Raw genomic sequence first — 25,214 nt, forward strand, 5'->3', positions numbered from 1 at the left:
AGGCTGTGTGTGTGTGTGTGTGTGTGTGTGTGTGTGTGTGTGTGTGTGTGTACAGTCACTTGTTTGTGTCTCAAGGTTCTAGGAGACATTTGATGCTATTTTCATATCTTAATGGCTTGTTCATCACTATTTACTGTAAATTATGTGTAAATGACTGAGATGACCTGGGAACATTACTACCATACCTCTGCTTTACTGTTCTGAGATCAGGTATAATGAATGACTAAATTTACCAGCGTTAATATAACAACAGTACCACACTGTGGTTGGATGATATTACTGCACGTCACTGACAGCATTATATGGCACAGGAATATTGACATGTTTAGGGATTTGCTTCATTAGCTTAAATCACCTTAATATATATATATATATATAACACTTGACTAAAATCTTTCTCATGATCTTCAATTTTTTTTGTCTGAAGGCATATGCTTAAATGTTTGAAATTAGTTTTGTAGACATAAATATAATTGTGCCACCATTTTAATTTATTTCAATATAAAACAACAATTTAATAATAAAAAAAAAACATTTTAATTGATGACTTGGACCAAATAATAAAGAAAAACTTAGATGGGAACTCCTTCAATAAGGTTTAAAAAGCATCCCAGGGTTATACCTCAGAAGTTGTTTGAGAAAATGTCAAGAGTACATGTCTGCAAATTCTAGGCAAAGGGTGACTACTTTGAAGATGCTAAAATATAACACATTTATTTGGGATTTTGTTTTGTCACAAAATTATTCCCATAGTTCCATTTATGTTATTCCATAATTTTGATAACTTTACTATTATTCTAAAATGTGAAAAAAAAAAAATCAGGCTGGTATTCTAAAAACAATATGTAATGGCAGGAATTTCTTGCTGCTGCCATATTGAGTGCTGTGATTTATCCTGTTGTTTTACTCTCCCTCCTTATGCTGATTATGATATTCATTAATCAACCATGAAATCCTCCCTCCTCAGAATGAGTGGTGTTTTATGTGTAACGGCGCATTGACATGATAGGGCGCACTGTGTAAATTCGACTAGACTATCCACTCTGCTATAATTTCAAAATTTACAATTTGTCTTATTACTTCACCTACATAACAGTGTCATACCATGACTTGGGAGCAATGGATTTGTGTTTGTTTGACAGCACGGGAGTGGTGATCGCATACGCAGCAAACCAGAACATCACATCTCAAATCAAGAGTACGAGACGTCTCGTCGGCACCAACATAAAAGATTTGAAATCATTTGCCAACTACACACCAGCGGTAAACCATAAACACAGAAACACACCTATACATAGACACTTGGTCATACACTTGAGCTAAATATTTTTTGTTTTTGCTTTTCTCGTCATTTATTATAGCAAATAGACTACCTTGCCTCACAGTACACAACAGCTAAGAACAAAGTACTATCAGACTTAGACAGTAAGTATTCTGTCTTTCTTCCTCTGTTTTGTCTCTATGTCACTATACGTTATCCTGAGGCTGTATTATGCATTCATTTGTTTATTATCAATTTGTTTTTTCAGATATTGGGCCTCTGCTGGGAAGACGGATTCATAACCAGTTGGAGCGAGAGGTGGTACCAGCTTTAGACAATGCTCTTCGCTTGACAGGAGGTACAAAAACAAATACATACACATTTGCACACAAACACAAAGAGCCCTGATTAGTGGAGTCAAAGGAACCTTGAGATACAGTGTACTTTCCAAATACCAAAATATTTAATATTTAGCTACATGCAACTCTGTTATTACATGAATGTCCCCCATAATTGCACAAAAATTACATTACTTAAAATTGGGACATCTACAAAGTAACATCATCTGGACGCCTTCTGCAGCATGGCAGGAAGACCAGTACATGGAGTCATTTGTCCATTTTCTCAATTTTATAACAAATTGTAATGTTGACTGCATTCGTCAAGCTCAAGTATTCAACCCTGTTAATCAAGTTCAGTCATGACAACTCTCAGAATAAATTTTCAATAAGTTCAATACAAGTTAAGCTCAATCGACAGCATTTGTAGCATAATATTGATTACCACAAAAATTTATTTCGACTTGGCTCTTCTTTTCTTTAAAAAAAGCAAAAATCTGGGTTTACTGTGAGGCACTTACAATGGAAGTGAATGGGGCCAATCTTACTCACTGTTTCAAAAGTGTAGCCACTAGATGTAAGCAGTATGTGTGTTAACGTGATATTAGTGTGATAAAATTGCTTAAAAACCTATTCTGTGTGTAAAGTTAGATCCAATTTTACAATTTTGTTACCATGACAAGTAACGACGTAACTCCATAAACCCTAAAACCACTGTAAAAACAACAATATAAACAACTTTACTGCTCACAAGTTTCAAAAGAAGAATTAAAAACTGGCCCCATTCACTTTCATTTTAAGTGCCTCACTGTAAACTTGATATTTGCTTTTTTTAAAGAAAAGAAGAGCCAAGTCGAAATTAGTTTTTGTGGTAATCAACATGTCACATATGCTGTCGATTGAGCTTAACTAGTTTTGAACCCGAAATATATAATTTAAGGATATGACAGAGAAGAAGTACGAAGACTTACTACCGCTACATACACAAATAATGCATGCGAGATACAGTATGCAATTATACATACACAACATTTTTTGAAGCAGTTGTAGACAGGTAGTGCTGGGGAGGAGGAAGGTTTCAGAAATAAAACTCTTGAAGCATGCTGCAGTGGAACCTGCTTACCTGCAAACAACCAAAGCAATTTAAATGTTAAACAAAGAGAGAGTACACAAATTGATTGGCTAACAGATTACATGTTAAAGAACTGATCAGCTGCACCATGCAAGCTGATTTGCTTAACAGATTAAATGTCAAAGGACCTTTTAGCTTGTGCCATAGAGTTTGCGAGCCGATTGGTTAACACATTACGTTCAAAGGACCTATCGGCTTGCGCCATGTAGAGTTTCATGACTGAACTTAGAATCATTTATTGTAAGAAATAGGAATCAAACAGATATGTTCCTTTCATTTATAGGAATGAGAAATAAAAGTTTATTAAAAGCTTGGCACCAACTTTACTTTATTACATTTACTTACAATTTGCAACTTTACCTATGCTGGCTTAATTTTAATAATTGTGTATTTTTAATTTAGATGTTTATTAAAAAATAACACAATCACACAAATGGAAGGTGCTATTAAAGGTAAAAGTCAGTGACCTCATCCATGTGTTCTGTAAAAATAGAGATTGTGGTTGTTGTTCGTGCTGTTGTTGTTTTTAAATATTGTTCATATCAGCTAGACATTCCTGTTTTAAAATGTTTTAAAGTAGACATTCCCCCATAACAGGATTAGGCCATATTTTGTACTCCGTGACAATTGCTACAAGAGTGAGCCAAAACAGAGAGAACAGAAAATCTGTTCCTATGGGTTTATTCACTTTCAGTTCCTCGCTCTGTACTGTCAATTCCATTATCTTTTAGGCAATTAAAGCTATTTCTTGCATGTGATTTAATTACTTAATAACTTAATTGAGATACTCTTGCATGGGGTTTATAGGTATATGCATTCCTGAAAATCAAACCCTAATCTAAGGGAAATCATACCTCTAATCTTAAATATCATAATTCACTTTCAGAACAATTTGACAAAAACATGCCACAGTTTTCCTATCTTGCTTTTTCTCTTTTTCTGTCTTTCCTGCTCCTACACTTATACACACAAACTCAAACTGATGTTTTTATTTGCTCTTCTCTGTCTCTGTCATTGTGATTTTGGCTATAAGTTAAAGTGGAAGGTGCTATTAAAGGTAAAAGTCAGTGACCTCATCCATGTGTTCTGTAAAAATAGAGATTGTGGTTGTTGTTCGTGCTGTTGTTGTTTTTAAATATTGTTCATATCAGCAGTCTTGTATATTGTGTATTAATAATGTGTGTGTTGTTGACATAAATTTTTTTACGAGTTTCACTTTTTTTTACAAGTGGGGTGTTACCCCTCAACACCCCTCCAACTCTGCCTACGCTTGCTGCATTTTTTACATTTTTGTGTATGAACATGCAGTTTAAACTGCCAATTTCTCTAATGTACTTTGTGTTCACTCCATTCCCTAAAAATATAGACAGAGGGAGAAACAGAGATTTATACACTGTAAAAATGAAAGTGGTTACCTGTAATTGTTACCTTAAAGAGCTATTTCAACAAAGTTTAATTTAGATGTTTTTTTTTCAGTGGATGAGTGTAAAAGAACAAAGAGAAAGAAAAGAAAGCTCATTATAGAACTGTTTTGTTCTACTTGAGGTTGATATTTCAGTTCTGTGATCAGTTTGTTTGCTGTTGTAATCCCATTCCCCCCCAAAATGTCTTAAGTGCATTAGTGTATGAAATGCATGTGAGCGTGTAATAAAAGTGATGTGTATGAACAGCCATGCGAGAGAATAAAGAGGCACTGGAGAGTGTGATTACATCACTGGAGACCCTTCAAGATGGGACAGGCAAACTCCAGAACTCTCTCCAGTCTGAACATGCCTCTCTCTCAAACACACTCAATGACCCTGCCTGCTCTAATGGAGACGTAACACACACCTGCAACACCATCCGTGGAACACTCAGCCAGCTTGCTCTCAGTGGAAACTTTAATGTGGTAACACTAATACACACACCTATGTATACATGTATATGCATGCATGTTTACACATCTAGCAGCTACTGACTCCTCAACTGTTCTAATATCATGGTCTCAAATAGGCATTACTTATAGGTGAAGTGTGTCATTTTTGTGTGTGTTAAAATTTCTTCTATCCCAGTTTATGTCCTTAGTTCAGTAAAACTCTAAATAGCTCAAACTGATAGGTCCTTTGAAAATGTAATCTGTTAACCAATCATCTTGCATACTCTATGGCCCAAGCTAATAGGTCCTTTGAAATATGAACTGTAAGTGAATAAATTTATGTACTCTCTCAGTTGTTTGCTGCTAAGAGATTGCAGTGTGTTATTAGAGTTTTCTTTCTGAAACCCTCCTCCTCAAAGCACCACATGTCTATATTTGCTTTACAGGGATTGTATGTATGTCTAATTGTGCAGCAGCATGTATTACATGCTCAAAACAGCATGTCTGTTTTTGGGCTGGAGTAAGTCATTGTACTTGTTCTCCAATAGCAGTAGCAGCAGCTGTAGCGTAAGCAGATTTAGTCCACCAAGACCTACCAACTTGTCATATCCATTGTAATGCCTTAAATGTATTCAGAGTTGTCATTACCAAACTAAAGTAAGCCAATCATAGGTTGACTTCCCTGAAGACTGTTTACTCTTTGTTTATCTCTTTACCTTTGAAAACGCTGCACTTTTTGAGTGGTACAATTTCTGGCTCAACCAATTGTATGAGATTAGGGCAGTGTTTGGGAAACCTGTTTGGAAACAATCATCTGTTGGTGCCACAAGTAAAAAATTACACACTTCACCTTTAAAAACCTGAAATGTGTTCAAGTTCAATTTTTTATTATGTGTGGTTCAATTGTGATTGTGATGTTTGTTGTTCAACAGTTGCCTGATGTTGGGGCCCAATTGGCCAACCTGGATGCAGTACTTAAAACAGACCTCAGCAATATTGTACAGAAGGTCAGATGGGTCAAACTGCATCACAAACCCACTGTAAATCCCCTGTAATATAATGTTTTTCACCATCTTCTATCATTTATCTCTTCAGGGCTACTCTTCCTTTAATGACACACCAAGGTTGGTCAGTGAACAGACAAAAGAAATAGTGTCAGGTGAAGGCATTCAGTTTATTTATACTTGTGTTCCTCTGTCTACAGTAGCATTCTACCTGTCAAAATTTATATTTTGTATGCTTCTGTGCACTCTCTCACTTTGCTAAGCTTATGTGTTCTCTGAAACTAAAAATGTCTAAAAGGGTGTTCATCGATTAATACTGATTCTATACTGTACTTCGTTTTTGTTCCTTTGCATACGGAAACCTGTCTCTCTCTTTAAAAAATCAGCTCTACCCAGTAAGTGTGCCTCAAGTACTGTGTCCCCTCTGTGTGTCAAATCAACATTATACACATTATGCCTCATAGAGGTGTTTTTAGTGCCAGACATCTCATGGGAATACTGGGAACACTGCAAAAAAGCCTTAATCAGTAATTTTGTACTGTATATACAAATATTTAATCCTCCTTAATATAGAATAGAAGAAAAAACAAGAAAAAACTTTTTACCAATGGGGTAAGAAAATATACTTATTTCAAGATATATTTTCTGACAACATGCCTTAATATTTTACAAAAGTGTGCTTCTCAAGTAAATGTACACTGTAAAAAGTGGTAACCTGCAATTGTTCACTTAAGGAGCTATTTCTGCCTGATCTAACATTTAAAACAATTTTTTGGTGTAATGTGATGGATTCAGCTCGATTCAGTGTGTTAAATGATATTTTAATTGTTAGCACATGGAGCACATTTAGTAGGTTTACAGTTTTTTTCAGTGTATCTTGTTTTAAGGATGTTCAATTATCTTCACAGGAAAACGAGACAAGAAAACTGATTAAATATAATTTTGCTTGAAATTTACGAAATTAAATATGTTTGTAATAATTTTAAATATGACCATATTTCAATTGATAACAACAATGGATAATGACTATGAGTAAAATTATAGATGCCACAAGTGCTTTTGTGAGCACAGTTATTGTAACCACCATGCAGCAGTTATCGTTCTATACTCACAAACAGTGATCATTTTCACAAACACAAATTCACTTTATCTCTCTTTCCACCTCTTTCTCTTAAAGGAGTGAAAAGTCTGCTGGATAAGTCAGGTGGAGAGATAATTGGTTTCACGAAGATGTTCCCTGTGGAACCAGCACTTGAGAACTTCACAAAGTTTCTGACTGAGAGCCAGAAGAGCATTGAAGCGTTCTACCCCCAGATTGACCAGATGGACTTCTACAGGTAATTCTATAGTGCTTGCAATTATGTAACAAAATACACTCCACCAAAACATGAGTTTACTTGTGTTACGACCCTTCACTGTTTTTAAAAGTCTAGGAAGTTAGAAGGGGAACATTATGTCACCCGTCAACAATATCTGCTAGTAGAACACTGGGAAAGTAAGTGAAACCCAAAAGCAGCAGAATGTTTGAACACACTTATTGTGTGCAACAATTGGCCAAAAGATATATCTATATATAAACATATATATAGATATATAGATATATAAAAAAAAACAATTAGTTGTTATTTACAAACAATAAAAGAAATCATAGAGAAACTAGCAAATTATTATTATTATCCCAGACCTGGGAAGGAAAAAGGGAATAATTGGACAGTGCCAACTCAAAGAAACAAATAAAACAAAAATAATCTTTTCATTTTCATCTAATCGAACTAATACCAAAAGGAAAATGTAAAAAGAAAAAGTCTTCGACTCCCGAGACGTTGTATACTTCTCTACCTTACCTATCAAAACAAAAATTACAACGAATGGCACATGCCCTCTAAACCTGGTGTGTTTAAACAAAAAATCATAAACCTAAATGTGTGCGATGTACGTCACGTGACATCTTACCTGTCCCTTTTTCCTTTCCATCTCAAAACACAGCGTTGCCGCTCTCAAAATATTCAAATAAGGAAAAATGGGACGGCAAAATAACGTGTTCTCACATGACAAATTAAGCATTAACAGAGCTTAATAAATTATCAACCGAAATTGAAATCGAGCAAAACAAGCATAACAGACAATACCAAACGCACAAGTTCAAGTTCACAAACAAAAGCCCCGCCCCTTGGGTGCGTTCGTGTCCTTTTATAGTTCCCGGATTTCCGGTAGCCATATGACTGGATCTCGCTTTCAGACGTCAGCACGTCAAAACCCTCTTCTCAGATGATTGACAGCAGAGACGAACCAGTCAGCACGTCATCTGCGAAGAAGAAAGTAAAAATGGACAGCGGCAGAAACAAAACAAAAGAAACTACAAAGAATATCGTAACAACTTGTATAATTTTTTATAAGCTAACCTTAGATTAAACAGAGTGTACCTCAATGACCTTACGGACTCATTATGATTGGTGTTATTGACTAAATATTTTTATTGTTTACACTTTTATATATTGAATAGTGTATACCTGTAGTATATACACTTTCACCTTTAGTGTCTCTCTCTATCTCTGTCTCTCTAGATGGATAGGGTGTGTGGTGATTTGCTGTACAGTCATGCTGATATTGGCCTTTAATTTCCTGGGGATGTTGTGTGGATCATGCGGCTATGATAAAAATGCCACACCCACCACTCGTGGCTGTCTGTCTAACACTGGAGGAAATCTGCTAATGGCGTGAGTTACCATGACCACACCAGAATATAGTCACATTAATTGCTTAAAAGGAAGTAGCTTAAATTTCAAAACATTTGCCATTAACATAATTGCTTTGTGCAAATTGAATTTTTAAACTTTTTTTTTGTTCTGTTGGTGATCAGATCTGTTGGCTTCAGCTTCATCTTCTCCTGGGTGCTCATGGGGGTTGCAGTCACCATGTTTGTTGTCGGAGGGAATGTTGAGAAGCTTCTGTGTGAGCCGCTTGCTAACAGACAGCTGTATAAGGTACTTGATACAAGTCAAGTGGTTTTTATTGTCGTTCAACCATATACAGTTAGTACAATACACAGCGAAATGAGACAACATTCCTCCAGGACAATGGTGCTACATAAATCAACATAGGGCAAACACATCAGACTACACAGACTAAATACAATTTCTACATAAAGTGCACGTGCAAACGTGTGCAAAAAGTATGGGACAGTACAATAAATTACTAAAAGGAACAGGACAATAAGCACAGTAAGAGACAGTGCAGCGCCGACCAGTACACATTTGTAATCAGAGTAGTGCAAAAAGATGACACTTTCTAAAATGCTAAACGTAAACATAACATACTATGAAATAGTGTTCTATGGACATAGCAGTTATTGAGGTAGCAGCCCGGTATAAAGTGACAATAAATTAAAGTGCAACTCTAGAAATCTATTAGTACACTACTAATATATAAGATAAAATTAATTTGATGAGGGTTATAGTGGTTGATAGATTCTGCTTTTGTTTTAGATCCATGAAGGAGCAGTTGATTCTACAGTAAGTAACTGATAATTATATCAAACAGAAAATGCATGTGTGCTAATCTGATCTTTGGTGATCAAAGTAAAATACAAAAGATGGAAAGAGAAAATATCTTAAATGAACACTATAGAATGAAAAGAAAATAAATCATTTAGAGAAAATTAGCAGCAATCTTGGGTAACATCTTTTTCAAGTCTTATAGAAAATAGGAAATGTAAGTAAAAACTTTGTGTAGTTGTTGGAAAGGACAACAAAAGCAGACAAGTACATTTTGAAACTTTTTATGGTGGTCTCTCCTACAACATAGAGGAACACAAGCACTACATTCATGAGAGTAAAACACACATCTACAGGAAACAGCGTTGTGATTTGTGAGTGTGTGTATGCAAATAGAAATATGACTGAGGGTCTTTTAGAGTTCTTGAGCACAAACTGCTAGTCTAAGACATGAAAATGTACAGCTTGTCTGAGTGTTTGTGTCATAAGATTAAAATGTAATACATGAGTTAAACTTTAATCACTGAATCACAGTCAATCACTGAAACAACAGCACCACCTTGAGTAAGAAATAGCATGTATATGTTTACATGTTTATGGGATACAGATAATTGACCATTGTTACACACACAAAATAAAATGTGATATAGTATTTATTTGTATGAATATAGAACTAAATTCTATTGTAATAAACAAAGAAATAGATATCCTGTGATAGTAAACTAATATAGATATGAAATAATCATACAGTTATAATTTATGGAAGTGCAAAAAAATTAAAAAGAACAGCAATACTAAACAAAACTATTACATATATAGGGTATCTAATGACCCTATACACTTCAGGTACTTAAACAATTATGAAAAAACCAACATATTTTTGCAATTTTGGCATTTGTTTTTGTTACGCTATTTATAAGATAGATTAAGGAATACTAATGAGGTGTGGGCACAACTCGAAATGATGGATGAGGTACAGCGGGTGAAATAAGGTCCCGGGTCTCTTAAGAGGTATGCGTTTAAGGGTTAAATGAGACAGCCTTCGTAGGACAAATGGAAACAGAATATATCATGTTTGCTATGACAGCACACAGCTCTCAACCAGCACAAGCACACTGAGTGAGAAGGGAATCTCGGAGGTAAACTTCAGGAGAGTTATAAGGATGTAGAGAGAAAAGAAAATTTATTTTCTGGCTGTACTTTGATATTTACTTTATAATAATTTATCTTGCATTATTATAATTGTACATATTATTTAGTTTACTCCCGTCTACTGAGGTACTTCAACTTGTGAATTAACATTACTTGCATTTGAACATCATATTTTCAGGTAAATCTGCATAATTGTAATTTAATAAAAAAAAAATGTTTTTAATAATATTATAATGGTCTTGTTCCTCCTGACACTCCCAGCACTTACACTCCACGATCTCTCTCTCCCGAGTACTAATCACCTGCACCTGAACTCGTTTCCTCATCCATCAGCTCCACCTCATAAGCCCTACTCTCCTGTCACTCTTTGTCTTGTCTCAACGTCGATTACAGACTCACTTATCTGCTTCCACTTCGAGACGCTACTTTGTCTACATTCCAAGCTCCTTGCTCCTACGTTCCAGCAACAATCTCCCAAGTTCTCCTCTCCATCGCTCCAGTGTGTTCAAGCTCCTAGCTCCATTGCTCCTTCGTCAAGTTCCCGTGTTCTCCTCTCCATTGCACCGCAGTCTTCACTCAGGTTTACCTACATTCCCTTTATTCACTCAATAAATTACACCTCCGGGTTCAACACTACCATGTAGTATCTGTTACAGAAGACCAGACCATCATTATAATCATGAACCCGGCTGGACCCGATCCCTTTCAGACTCTGGTAAATGCTTTCCGACAAGCGCTTTCTCACAGTTTGGATTCCTCCGCACCTCCGTTAACCGCCAGCGCTTCCGCAATTCCTTCTCCTGGTCATTCCGCAAGTCCCGTTGCCAACCCAGCGCCCTACTCTGGACTGGCGGAGTACTGCAGCAGTTTTTTAACCCAATGTTCGTTGGCAATAGAGATGCAACCACATCGTTTTTCCACTGAACGTGCCAAGGTAGCTTATGTTATCTCATTGTTAACAGGACAAGCACTGCAATTGGGCACAACCTCTCTGGGATTCGAATAGCTCCGTAACCCAATCTTTTAATTGTTTCACCTGACACTTCCGGGAGGTTTTTGGATATCCTGTAGGAGATATAACTGTAGGTGAACAATTGTTTAACCTCCGTCAAGGGAAGAGCTCAATCAATGAGTATGCCTTGAAATTCCGCACACTAGCAGCCTTTAGCGGATGGAATGAGTCATCACTCCTCACTGTTTACCGCCTGGGATTAGAACCACGGCTACGTTTACACCTCTCCTCCTTTGATGACACAATGGGAATTGAACGCTTCATCCAGCTTTCCATCAGGGTGGCAAATTGAACGAGGTCCTGTCTCGCTGAGCTGCCCGCTTCACCACTTCCATTAGTTGCCACTCAACCACCCTTTACACATACCACTGAACCTGACAGTGATGTAATGCAGCTGCACTCCTACCGTTTGTCCCCAGCAGAGCGCCAGCGCCGGTTGACCCAGAGGTTGTGCTTGTACTGTGGTAAAGAAGGACACATGATCTCTGCATGTCCCATTCGACCTCCTCGCCCTTTGGTCAGTTCCTCGCCACTCTTAACTAATGTATCACTTACTGCCTCTGTTTTTCCTTTCTCAGTACCCGCACTCCTCTACTCTGGGTCAGCCGGCAACTTCATTTAAGACGCCCTCTGCCAACCGCTCCATCTCCAAAAAAGGCTCTGCGAATGCTACCTTCAGATCCAAACCATAAATGGCAAACCTCTAGGTAAGGGGTATATCCGTCACTGGGTTGGTCCAATCAAACTTCAAGTTGGATGCCTGCACTCGGAGGATATCACCTTATTGGTACTCGAAAACTCCACCACCCCCATTATCCTAGGCCGTCCCTGGCTCATCCGTCATTCTCCTGTCATCTGCTGGTCTACGGGTGATGTCCTGAAGTGGGGAGCCAAATGCTTCCCCACCTGTTTTCCTAACCTTCCTGCTCCGAATCATCTCCTTATAGCCAAGGAACCCCTTATCAATTTGAATACCACCACGGTCGAAAGCCTGACCTGCTCACAGTCTGTAAAAATTCCCACCTGCTACTCCCACTTCCAGGACGTTTTCTGCCCCCTTCAGGCCTCACGATTACCACCTCACCGACCTTGGGACTGCGCTATCGAACTCCTTCCGGACGAGCCTGTGCGCAGAGGTAAAATCTACCCTCTCTCCCTTCCAGAACAGGTCGCTATGGTGGAGTACATCAAGGAGGCTCTCTCCCAGGGTTACATCTATCCTTCCACTTCTCCTGCTGCCTCTAGCTTCTTCTTTGTGGCCAAGAAAGATGGAGGTCTCCGCCCCTGCATTGATTATCGCTCCCTCAACAAGATAACTATAAAGTTCCGGTATCCTCTTCCCCTAGTTCCTGCTGCACTGGAATTGCTGAGAGGAGCGACTATCTTCACGAAGCTTGACCTTCGCAGCACCTATAATCTCATTCGCATCCGGAGGGGAGACGAATGGAAAACAGCTTTCATTACTCCTACTGGCCACTATGAATACCGGGTGATGCCGTATGGCCTGGTCAATGCCCCCTCAGTGTTCCAAGGATTCATGAATGAGGTTTTCCATGAGTACCTCAACCGATTCGTCATCATTTATATTGATGATATTCTTGTTTACTCCACGAATGAAACTGACCATCGTCAGCATGTCGAACTTGTGTTGGGAAAACTGAGAGGTTTCCATCTATACCTCAAGGTCGAAAAATGTTCCTTTCACCAGAGTACTCTGCAATTTCTCAGTTATAACATCAGTCCAGAGGGTACCCAGATGGATGAGGGTAAGATAGAAGCTGTGCGAGCCTGGCCCACTCCTACAACCATTAAGGAGCTCCAACGCTTTCTGGGTTTCTCCAACTTCTACCGTCGGTTCATTAGGAACTTCAGCTCCCTCTCTTCTCCTCAGAAATCACTCCTGAAGTCCAAGCCCAAGTCCCTTGTCTGGTCTCCCTTGGCCTCCTATGCCTTCCAACAACTTAAAGTAGCTTTCACTCTGGCACCCCTTCTTCTCAACCATCCTGATCCAAACAGACCATTCACTGTTGAGGTAGATGCCTCCACCACTGGCGTAGGAGCTGTCCTTTCGCAGCAGCAGGGGAAACCACCCAGGCTCCATTCTTGCGCCTTCTTTCAACCCAACAGAACAGAATTACGTTATCGGTAACTGTGAGCTTCTGGGAATCAAATTGGATTTAGAGGAGTGGCGACATTGGCTTGAGGGGGACCAATTCCCTTTTCTAGTACTTACAGACCATAAGAACCTGGAATATCTCCGGGAGGCTTGCTGCCTAAACCCTCGCCAAACACGATGGGCACTTTTCTTCTCCCATTTCGACTTCACTATCTCCTATCGTCCTGTGACAAGAATGTCAAGGCAGATGCTCTTTCTTGTCTCTATGCTCCAGAGGAAATCCAGGAGGCTCCAGATACCATTCTTTCTCCCAACATAGTAGTTAGCCCCATTCAATGGTCCCTGGATGATGACATCGTTGAAGCGACTGCCACTGAGCCAGCTCCTCCTAACTGTCCAGCTGATAAGATCTATGTTCCCTCTTCCCTGCGGTTAATTCTCATTGATTCTCTACATTCCTCCTTGGGCACTGGTCACCCGGGGATCAATAGAACCCTCTCCCTCCTCCAGGACGTGGAGCAAGACGTTCGAAGGTTCCTCCAAGGATGTGTTGAATGTGCTATCTCCCGAACCCCGCGCCGACTTCCTGCTGGCAAACTCCTCCCTCTGCCCGTTTCTCGTCGTCCCTGGTCACATCTAGGAGTCAATTTCATCACTGATCTACCCTCTTCCGAGGGTTATACTTGCGTCCTGGTCGCAGTAGATAGTTTCTCTAAGGCCGGCAAACTACTCCCCCTCAAGGGACTTCCCACCACCCTAGAAACTGCTGAGGCTCTTTTCAATCATGTTTTCCGCAACTACTGAATCCCTGAAGACATTGTTTCCGACCGCGGACCTCAGTTTATCTCCCGAGTCTGGAAGGCTTTCTTTTCTCTCCTAGGTGTAACCATCAGTCTCACCTGTGGTTATCATCCTCAGAGTAATGGGCAGATGGAAAGGAAGATTCAGGAGATCAGTCGTTTCCTCAGAACCTTCTGTCATCACCGTCAAAATCGCTGGAGCTGTTTTCTATCCTGGGCAGGGTACGCTCAAAGTTCCCTACGTCAATCCTCCACCAAACTTTCCAGTGTATTTTGGGCTACCAACCTCCCTTATGCCCATGGTCCGGTGAACCTTCCGAGTTGCCAGCGGTCGACTACTGGTTTAAGGAAAGTGAGAGGGTCTGGGACTTGGCTCACCACCACCTGCTACGGGCAGTACGCCACCAGAAAGGTTCTGCTGACACCCGTAGAGCGCCCACTCCGACCTACCATCCTGGGCAGAAGGTGTGGCTATCCACGAGAGGCATCAGACTGCGCCTCCCTTGCAAGAAGCTTAGTCCCCGTTTCATTGGTCCCTTCACGATTTCTAAACAAATTAACCCTGTCACCTTCCAACTCCAACTCCCACCAGAATTCCGTATCCATCCTGCTTTTCATGTCTCTCTTTTGAAGCCTCACCTCCCGCCCCACTCTCTTCGCTCTTCAGCACCGGATCCTACAAATGCCCCTCCCCAGCCCCTACTTCTGGAAGACGGCCCGGCCTACGCAGTCCGAGACATCTTGGATTCTCGTCGCCGCAGGGGTCGCCTTGAATACCTCATCGATTGGGAGGGTTATGGTCCAGAGGAGAGATCATGGGTTCCTCGGGACGACATCCTGGATCCCACCCTTCTTTCCCACTTCCAGGATACCCACCCAGATCGTCCAGCTCCTCATGGTTGTGGGCGCCCTCGACGCTAGGTTGCACGCCCCTCTGGAGCGGCCCCTGGGGGTAATGTCACAGGTCCTCTTGACACTCCCAGCACTTACACTCCACGATCTCTATAAACTACACCTCCGGGTTCAACACTACCATCGAGTCTGAGCATCTGTTACAGGTCTAATATTCCAATGTAACACTGCAGAAGTTTATGCTAGCTAAATTATATAGGTCACACAAAGCAAAAATCTTTCACGTTATGATGCATGACAATTTGGACACCTTTTATATACTAATACATTATCACCCATCTCCACTGTGGTAATTAGTTTACAACATTGACCTATGTTTTTTAATAATGTGCAGATCATTGACACACCATATATGGTCCATCCTGCCAAAAAAAACTTCCTATCTGGCATGCTATTTCAAGATCCAAACATTGACCTTACCATCGGCAGTATGTACCGGTAAGTGTGTGTGTGTGTGTGTTTGTGTGAACAGTACTTAGCTACAGTTTGGGTACAAAATTGTCCCTAAAAGTGAGCTAAATTACACAAAACCGCCTTTGGGAACATTTAGAAACCTTTTCCAACTGAAAAATGTATTAATAAATAAAGAAAATACTGTCTTCAAAAATTCGAAAAGGTTTAGGGTTAGTCTATAGTAATTTTATTTAGCATTATATTAAAACAATTAAAGTCTATGGCACAGTATGCCCCCCCTTACAGATAGCTAAGTAAACTTGTTTGTGTGAAGGAAAGATGCCTAATGCTTCATTAAAAGGATTTGATTCAATATGTAATTTGTTTTAAAGTATGACACAAATGTTCATTTTATCAGGAGATGTGTTGATTTACTGCTCTCTCCCTCTCTTTATCTCTCTCTCTTGCTTATAGAGATTGTTATGAGAATCATGGCTTATATTCAGCACTACAACTGGAGACCAAGTTCAACTTCAACAGGTTCCTCAATGTCACAGTGGTACGTTATAAGTGAACAGATTTCAAAAAGACCAAAAGCATTTCAAACCTTTTTGTGCATGTCAATATGATGTGAGGCCTGAACTAAGCACAAATATTACTGTGCTTGTGGTTTCTTAACAGTATAACCAAGAATTGGCTGAGATATTTAATAGTGTGAGTGTGGATCTCCAAGGAATAATTCTTCTGGAACATGAGGGCAAAGATAACCTCATCGACTTTGCCAACACAGGCATTGGAGAAATTGACTATCAGGCTTATTTATCAGAGGTAACCCACACACTTTCATAGAGTCACTTAGAGGCACAATGACACAACCCACTTTAATATGCGTGTGATTTGTTTGGCAGGTAAATAAAGGAGTGACAGTTGTGGATCTTCTGTCCTATGCTAATGACCTTGAGGCTCAAGCAGACCAGCTGGTGAGTCAAATGCAAATTAAACAACACAACAATCCTACTATTTTCCAGAGGGCACATACATAGTAAAACTGTATTGTGCAGAGGCTGCTCTTTCATAATCAAAAATGAAATTTCTGTCATCATTTATTCACCCTCATGCTGTTGCCTACACGTATTACTTTTTTTTCTTCTGTAAAACACAAAATATGTTAGGCCTTAGTCACCATTCACTTTCATTGCACCTTTTTTCATACAATGAAAGTCTGATCTCTTCTTAAACTCTAGAGGAGACACATGTAAGATTACTGGGGTCTTGAATAAAGACTTCAGCAAAAGTCTTAATTTGCTCTCCATTTAATTTCAGATATTAATAAGATCTCATATTTATTTATTCATTTTCTCACTTAGCACTTTATTAGGAACACTATGGTCCTAATAAAGTGGCCGGTGTGGTCTTGTGCTGTTGTAACCCATTCACCTCAAGTTTCGACATGTTGTGCATACTGAGATGCTATTCTGCTCAGTGCAATTGTACAGTGAAGTTACCTGAGTTACCGTAGCCTTTCTGTCAGCTCGAACCAGTCTGGCCATCGTCCGTTGACCTCTCTCATCAACAAGGCATTTATGTCCGCCGAACTGCTGCTCACTAAATGTTTTTTGTTTTTGGCACCATTCTGAGTAAACCCTAGAGACTGTTGTGTGTGAAAATCCCAGGAGATCAGTAGTTACAGAAATACTCAAATCAGCCCATTTGGCACCAACAATCATGCCACAGTCCAAATCACTAAGATACCATTTTTTCCCCATTCTGATGGTTGATGTGAACATTAACTGAAGGCCCTGTCCCATATCTGCATGGCTTTAGGCATTGTACTGCTGCCACATGATTGGCTGTTAATTGCATGAATAAGTGTAGAGGTGTTACTAATAAAGTGCTAAGTGAATTTATATTGATAAAATATCAAGTTTTTCAGTTAATCTGTTACTTGAAGAAACATAGACACAAGCAGATTTCAATAGTGAAGATTGCTGTGATATTTCAACTTTAAAACCTAAAGGTGCAGCAATCACAACCACATATTAGCAATTTATGACGTTGTATATAATTGACTTTGTATTTATCAAACTCAGTGCAGTATGCCTTACATTATCAACACAGAGAGGTCAGTCTCTGGAACATTTTGAAACTTTTTATGGTGGTCTCCCCTCCAACATAGAGGAACACAAGCACTACATTCATGAGAGTAAAACACACATCTACAGGAAACAGCGTTGTGATTTGTGAGTGTGTGTGTGTGCAAATGGAAATATGACTGAGGGTCTTTTAGAATACTTGAGCACAAACTGCTGATCTAAGACATGAAAATGTACAGCTTGTTTGAGTGTTTGTGTCATGAGATTAATATTTAATACATGAGTGAAACTTGAATCATAATATTTTAACTCTTGCCAGATTAGAGGATAGGAACTAACTGTTTAAATTAATGTACTTTTATCCTTTCGAATTCTCTCTATCTCAGCCACGTGGAGCTCTTGAAAATGCACTCAAGGGTCATGCCAGCAGCATCAGACAAATCCACAAAGAACAAGTGGTGCCAATGGAGCAGGCTATGGTAAAACACACACACACACACACACACACACACACACACCAGGGTTGCCACGCATCCTGGAAAACCTGGAATTTTGCAATGCAGTTTTCCAGTCATGGAAAAGTCATGTCAAATTAGAAAAATACCAAATGTCCTGGAAAAATAATGATTTGTCCTAGAAAATATTAATTTGTTGCTAGCAAGGTTTCCATTACAAGCACAAAACGTTTAGGTTACTATTGTAACCTCCGTTCCCTGATGGAGGGAATGAACCGTTGTGTCGAAGAAGCGACACTAGGGGTCTCTCTTGAGAGCCTCGCACATCTCTGAACTTGAGAAAAGGCTAATGAGAAATTGTTAGACAGAATTTGCATGTCCCGCCCCCGGACATACGGATATAAAGGGAGGGAAATGCATCTGTCCATTCAGGATTTTGCGCTGAGGAGCTGAGATTGAGGTTCCCCGTAACAGTGGGTCGGTTCAGCGACGTGGCCGGGAGGACACAATGTCTCGTTGAACGCTGAACCGTGTACGTGCGTTGCTGACGCAGGTGCGGGCAGGCAGTTTCGTACCAAAGCGACAGGCCGTGTCAGACTGTGCGTACCCTTCCCCAACATCCCATAAAATCGTCATCACCTTCTGGTTCCATACACCCCGAAGGGGGGAGCAATGCGATGTTCCAAGCATGGGAGCAAGCTGCGCCTTTTCTCTTTCGCATAGAGTTAAAGCAGCTGTGGCAATTTTTTCCAATTCCTATTCTTTCAGGGGGAAAAGACTCCACGGAGACCACACCTACGGACATACGGGTATAAAAGGGTGGCCAGCAGGCAAGATCATTCAGATTTTTTCTTTGGAGCCAAGCGGTCGCACTGCAGCAAGCTGATGTCATCTGCTTATTCATTCACCTTCTCTCTCAGAGCGTTACTGTTGGATCTACACCCCTGGGCGCTTCACCAGCATTTTGACTGAGTTTATTTTCTCTAAAAGAGTGTGCACAGTGACGTTGAACTTATTTTTAAAGATGCGTCTTTTTAAAGATGCCATTCCATCTCTGTGCAGTTCCTGAATGCGGTCGTTACCTCTCTGCCTCTGACGGTCACGAACACTGCCTCACGTGTCTGGGCCAATGTCATGTTGAGGAAACGATCGTGGACGGTCTCATTGTGAGAACATGACCATGGCCACTTTACGAGCTTCTTCTTCTGTTTGACGCTGGAGACGTTTCGCAGGCTTCACTGGGTACGGTCCCGCCAGGTAATTCCCCCGCAGGCTGCCCACGCCGCAGTGTGCTCGCTGGCCTCTGTCCACCTCTGGGATGAGACAGGCAGCTCGCCTCAGTGCCAGCCTAATGTCTCTCCTGGAGCCCGAGATCCGGATGAGATGTATATCACTGCATTGAAGGGCGTTCTAGCAGTGTCGGATGCTGAAGACTCGACTGCCGCCTTCGGATGTGGCAGCCTAGTCTGAGGTGACGCTGAACTCACTACCATGCTTTCCTGGGCCGCCACGAGTGTTGTGCTTGAGTGGAACCCTCCTCCTGCCCCTGATCACTCGCGGCTTGATGACTGGTTTCTCGGGTTGGCATGCCACTCGCGGCCTCGCTTCCCTCCAGTTCCATTTTTCCCGGAAGTGCATGACGAGCTGACGTGGTCGTGGAGGGCACCTTTGCTGCCCCTTTTGCTGCCCAGACCCGATCCTTCCGCCCTCACTACCCTCGACGGTGGGGCAGCCGAGGGTTATGGTTTCCTCAGGTGGATAAGGTGATCGCAGCACACCTGGCGGAATCAGCCGTCACTCCCTTCCCGAGCCTGTAGGACGATGTCATCTCTGGTGACGAAAGCCTACAATGCTGCTGGTCAGGTTTTGTGCAAGGTCAGTGAGTACGAGGAGCAGGTCACCCTCGTGGCTCCGTAATGGCCCACTCAATCCTGGTTCCCGGACCTCACACTCGCGACAGCTTCTCACCTGCGAATTCCCCTGAGGAAGGACCTTCTTTCTCAGGCCCTCTGACACAATCACTCAGGCCAGAGCCCCTTCTACAAGACAAGTCTACTCCCTGAAATGGTGTATCTTCGCTAAGTGGTGTTCTTCCCGGAGTGAAGACACCCAGAGCTATGCAGTCGGGTCAGTGCTTTCCTTCCTGCAAGTGAAGATGGATGGGCAGCTGTCCCCAGCACAACAGGGTAGTGGGCTGAGCAACACCCAATACCTTTGTGAGGTTTTACAATCTCCGGGTTGAGCAGATCTCGTCTCTTGTTCTTTCAGGTGCGAACAGGTAAGTAAGTTTCGTTACACGGACAGCTGGCCGGGTGTAAAGCTTGTGCATAGCACCTTTCCCCTCCAAGAAGGTGAAGTCGCGTGCTCTTCTCTCCCATGCGTGTTCAAGACTAGTGAACCGTGGATGTTCTTCCTCCTAGCCCTCTGACCTGGTCAGACCCGGTATGTTACATGCCATGTACTGATGTAAGTGCTGTACAGGTTTTCGGTTTCCTTGTTAACCTCCTGTGATTTATCTTCCATGGCACGGTCTCCCCTTCCTTGTGGTAGACCCGTGTCTACCGAGCCCTCTCTGCCCCGGTCGCTGTGTTTGTAGAATCTCCCTCCCTACGAAGGGCAGGACTTACCACCGCACCTCTCCCATGTCCGGCCATTCGGCCTAAATGGTGTATTTACTCTTTTTACCCTCCTCTTCAGGGCAGGGTGTGGCCTCTGCGGGGCCTTTTCCCCCTGAAAGAATAGGAACGGAAAAGGACGCCTTCCCCGGTGCATTTTATGAGCATTTTTAGGCCCCTAGTGAATACATTTTTCTATGGAGAGAAAAACTTAGAGATAAAAGGCCCAGCCTGCTCCCATATTTGGTACGTCTCCTTCATCGACACAACATCAAGTGAGTGACAGAAGGGAACGTCTCAGTTACTGTCGTAACCTCCGTTCCTTGATGGAGGGAACGAGACGTTGTGTCCCTCTTGCCACAGACAGAACTTTACCGCTGTCAAGATCGACCCCTAGTGTCACTTCATCGACGCATTGTCTCGTTCCCTCCATCAGGGAATGGAGTTTACGACAGTAACCGAGACGTTTTCTTGCATGGCAAGCTCATAAATTTGCCCCTCCATAACACTTACTATAACGTGGAGTTAACTTTTCTAAACTTTACTAACTTCATGAAATACACCTTTGCCTACAATACATCCAAAATTCTGCAGCTACTGTTCTTACATCCATTAAGAAGTCTGCACACATCACACCAATTCTGCAACAGCTCCACTGGCTACCAATTACCTATTGCATTCAATACAAGATATTGTTGATAACTTTCAAGGCACTTCACAAACTTGCTCCTCAGTACATCACTGATTTGCTTCGCCCTTAACTCGCAGTCTACGGTCTACTGGTGCAAATTTCCTGTTAACCCGAAATTCAGTTTGTCACCAATGGGAGGCAGGTCATTTATGACTACTTTCTCCTCCTTTAAATCACATCTAAAACTCATCTATTCACTCAGTGTTATCTCTTGGCTGGTTGTTTGGGAGTTTTTTGGAGTGTATGTGTTATCTGTCATTTGCTATATTTCATGTATTTGATGTATTTCATGTAAAGTGACCTTGGGTTCAAGAAAGGCGCTATATAAAATAAAAGTATTATTATTATTATTATTATGAAACACAAACATAACAATGTGATATGTTTTTGGAAATAATCTTGGATAAAATGTGATGCTACCTCAGACATCCTTGTTATCATCCTGAGGGTGGTCTCTGGTTAAAGTGGACCAATCACAGCTGTTGTGTCGACGAGACACGCAGTAACATTTTTGAGGAGGTGCATGTCAGGCTATGGTGTAGGCTATGCCGTAACCACCGTAGCTACGTGTAGCCTATGCTGTAAATTTGAAGCAAGTATAAATTGACCTTAAGGCCATTTGCTCACTAGGGCGCTCCAGGCAGTCGGGGAGTCGCTTCTCTCCTCCCTTCACGGACAGCGGTCTTCTTTCGATCCCTTCACTTTTCTGGGGGATGGCAGGACACTCCTCCACCCCTGGCAGCAGCTCCATCGCTCCAGGCAGTCGAGGAGTCCAGTCCCCACTCGCCTTGCAGATGGCGGCTACTCCGTCCCCTGGTGGATGGCAGCAGTGCTCACCAGGGTCGACGGCCGTGTCGAGGACTCCGCGATGGGCATCCCTCCTCCTTCCCGGGTTTCGGCACCAATGTAAAGTGGTTAATGGGCAAGGAGCATGCAAGAACTGGCTTGACAATATAAATAATAATTTAATGAAGAAATAAACGAAAAACACACAAACACAGAGCAGCTGCTTATAATTCTCTCTCTAACCGTTGTCACCGGCCACCTTTATCACTCGCGTGCCCCCATCAGGCTGATTGGGTACCGGGCGTGCGTTGTTCCACCCTGGCCCTGCCCTCCTTCGCTCAACACTCCAGAAGGGGTTAGGGTTAAATATTTGTGAAACAGAAGCAAGCCACCCCAAAATGCCCTTTATATTTGGAGCTAATTCTACAGAATTGTGCAGATGATTTTCTATACTTGAATCATTCAAATAGCTTAAGTCGGTGCTTTTAGCATATTCTTAAAAAAAATAACCCCGGAAAACATGTCAGTGGATTAGTGATTGTCTGAACTTTTGAGTTTTGTGAGTTATAAACTTTAAACAATGATAACAGTTAGACCACTGATTTAGAAAAAGAAATAATACACACTGGGTTTGTAGTGTGATGATTCATCCTTAACATCTCGGAATGTGAATTAATTTTCAGTAATTCAATGATCGGAGAAAACGTATTCCATATGAAGTATGCAGAAAACATGGAATATAGTCATAAAAATGGCCTTATCAATAAACTGTAGAATGTCATGGAAAATGACATACTGTATTTGGATGAAAATGAATGTAGAATGTACATTTAAAATTGTGATATGTCCAAGTGTGATAATTAAACAAAAAAGTGTCTGATTTAATTGAATAAATTCATAATCTGCAAGTGATGCGTGCTTCAAAATGAATGTGTAGTGCCGGCCGCTCATACACTGAAAACACCTCATCATGATCATCATGTGTACACTTGTGTGTGTGAGATGAAAGAGACAGAGAGCACTCTGAAGTTCACAGCACATACAGACTGTGTATTTATTTAATTAAATCACTGCTTTACGGGGATTAATAATCACACTATGCCATAGACCATACTGCTTATCTTCAGGTGAGAATCTTCTGTCAAAAACACACAGAAACGGCAAAATAAAAGCTTGATTTAAATGGACATGTGTTTTTGCTTACATATTACACTTGTTGGGTGCGCATATTAAAACATATTAAAATTGTGGCTTGAAAAGAATGGGAACCCTGACACACACACACACACACACACACACACACACACACAAATAGAAACTACACACTTCCAATTAATTAGACCATCCCTTTTCCTTACACTTCTGCCAAACCCTCTCTTTATTCTATTTTTTTTTTTTCAAATGGGACCACAGAAATTTATGAAAGCAAGGGTAAGCCAACTTTTCAGATCATGTGTTGTGAAAATCCAACAATGACAAGCAGTCTGACATCCATTGTACTTTTGAAAACTGTGTTCCAATAAATGTGGAGTAATGTTTAATGGGTTCAGTAGTTCTGATGTGTTTTTTTAAATGTTTGTATATGCAAGTTAGATTGTGTAAGTGGCTGTTCACACAGAATGCATTCTTGAGATTAAAAAGCAAGACAACGGAACGGAACAAAATGCTGGTCTTGAGAGGTGTTTTTAATCTTTTTTTTAAACTCAACACAGTGTCTTAAAAACATGGCATGCTTCCGTGAGACGCTGAAAAAACAGCTAGATGTGGTGCAGTGGTCAAAGGCGTATATGTTGCGCATGTTTACATATAAAAACAATTTAAAAAAAGCACAGATGAAAGCAAGAATGTGTCCTGTGTGAAAATGTCTTTTATTTGGCTAAGTGTGTTTGTACCAAGTGATTCGTCAGGAGGTTTTCTGTACAACTTTGTGTTTATAGTGTCTAATAAATTGTGTTCCCCTTCTGTCACTCACTCGACATTGTGTCGATTGTAGTGACACATGGGGTCTCTTCTGAGAGCCTCGTGTACCTCTGAACTTGAACTTATACATACGGGTCTAAAGGGAGCGGGCAGGCAAATGCTAGACAGATTTTTCTTCAGAACCGAACTGTTGTGTGATCAGCGAGCTGTGTGACATACGACTGCTTCACCCACCTCTGCAAGAGAGCTTGCTGTTGGATCTGACGCCGCATTCCAGCGGCTTTCTCCTCTCTGCACGCAGTGCAGACTCTGCCCCTGGGTGCTTCGACAGCGCTTCTCTTATAAAAGAGTTGACTTCTCTAAAAGAGTTTATTTTACACTAAAAGAGTTTGATTCTGGTAAAAGAGCAACGTACACAAGCGAGCGTTGAACGTCCTTTTCAGGACGCGTCTTTTTAAAGATGCCCTTCCGCCGCTGTGTAGTTCCTGAATGTGGTCGATTTCTTTCCACTTCTGATGGTCATAAAAGCTCAACTGTCTTTGAATGGTTATTCATTTTCTGAATGGTTTATATTCTCAGTGCGAGAACATAGCCATGGCAACATTGCGGTCGCTGCTTTCTTTTCTCACGAGAGAAAGCCACTTCAGCCGCCCCCACGTCGTTCCTTTTTCCCACAGGATTGAGGATGACCTGGCTGGCGTTGAAGGCGATTTGGGGATGATGAAGGGCTCGGTTTCGCAGGGTAAAACCCCACAAACCACCCGTCCCTGGCACGCTTGCTTGCTTCCTTGTGAGCGCGATGTGGACTGGAAACCTCCGTCCCCCTCAAGTGCATGACGAGTTCGTGGAGGGCACCTTTTTCTGCCCGGAACCGGACGGTGGGGTGGCCCACGGTTACACAGAGGTCCCTCAGGTGGACAGAGCGGTTGCAATCCACCTGTGTCCCAAGAACGCTGCCACCTGGCGGGTCCATTCGATACTCCCCTCCAAGGCCTGTAGGAGAACGTCGTCACTGTCTGTGAACCTACAGTGCCACTGGACAGGCCGCCTCCGCCTTGCATGCTATGGCTCTCCTGCAAGTACACCAAGCCAAGGCACTCAAAGATCTGCACCTGGGTAGTCCCGATCCTGACGTGCTGCAGGAACTGCACTCTGCCACCGACCTCGCTCTCAGAGCTACGAAGG

The 25,214-nt window shown here is 41.5% G+C and overlaps 1 protein-coding gene across 11 annotated transcripts in view; it reads left to right on the plus strand.

Annotated features, from left to right (window-relative positions):
• The window catches only part of LOC127644398 (prominin-1-A-like), a 95,467-nt gene that overhangs the window by 40,320 nt on the left and 29,933 nt on the right, over positions 1–25,214 (plus strand). For 4 of the 11 annotated variants that reach the window (XR_007970646.1, XR_007970648.1, XM_052127546.1 and 1 more), the window contains 14 exons: positions 1,143–1,263; positions 1,362–1,425; positions 1,530–1,619; positions 4,402–4,619; positions 5,519–5,593; positions 5,682–5,745; positions 6,768–6,927; positions 8,155–8,307; positions 8,451–8,574; positions 15,411–15,514; positions 15,944–16,028; positions 16,151–16,297; positions 16,378–16,449; positions 17,949–18,041. Coding sequence is in view for 4 of the 11 variants with exons in the window: in XM_052127546.1 (XP_051983506.1) it covers positions 1,143–1,263; positions 1,362–1,425; positions 1,530–1,619; positions 4,402–4,619; positions 5,519–5,593; positions 5,682–5,745; positions 6,768–6,927; positions 8,155–8,307; positions 8,451–8,574; positions 15,411–15,514; positions 15,944–16,028; positions 16,151–16,297; positions 16,378–16,449; positions 17,949–18,041 (1,570 nt within the window). In the remaining 7 variants the exon portion in view is untranslated. Of the gene's footprint in view, positions 1–1,142; positions 1,264–1,361; positions 1,426–1,529; positions 1,620–3,764; positions 3,789–4,401; positions 4,620–5,518; positions 5,594–5,681; positions 5,746–6,767; positions 6,928–8,154; positions 8,308–8,450; positions 8,575–15,410; positions 15,515–15,943; positions 16,029–16,150; positions 16,298–16,377; positions 16,450–17,948; positions 18,042–23,522; positions 23,541–25,214 lie in introns of all 11 variants that reach the window. The other 7 variants (XR_007970642.1, XR_007970645.1, XM_052127543.1 and 4 more) reach the window with 3 other exon arrangements.

Source organism: Xyrauchen texanus, chromosome 5 (genome assembly GCF_025860055.1).
Source record: "Xyrauchen texanus isolate HMW12.3.18 chromosome 5, RBS_HiC_50CHRs, whole genome shotgun sequence".
Taxonomy (NCBI): domain Eukaryota; kingdom Metazoa; phylum Chordata; class Actinopteri; order Cypriniformes; family Catostomidae; genus Xyrauchen; species Xyrauchen texanus.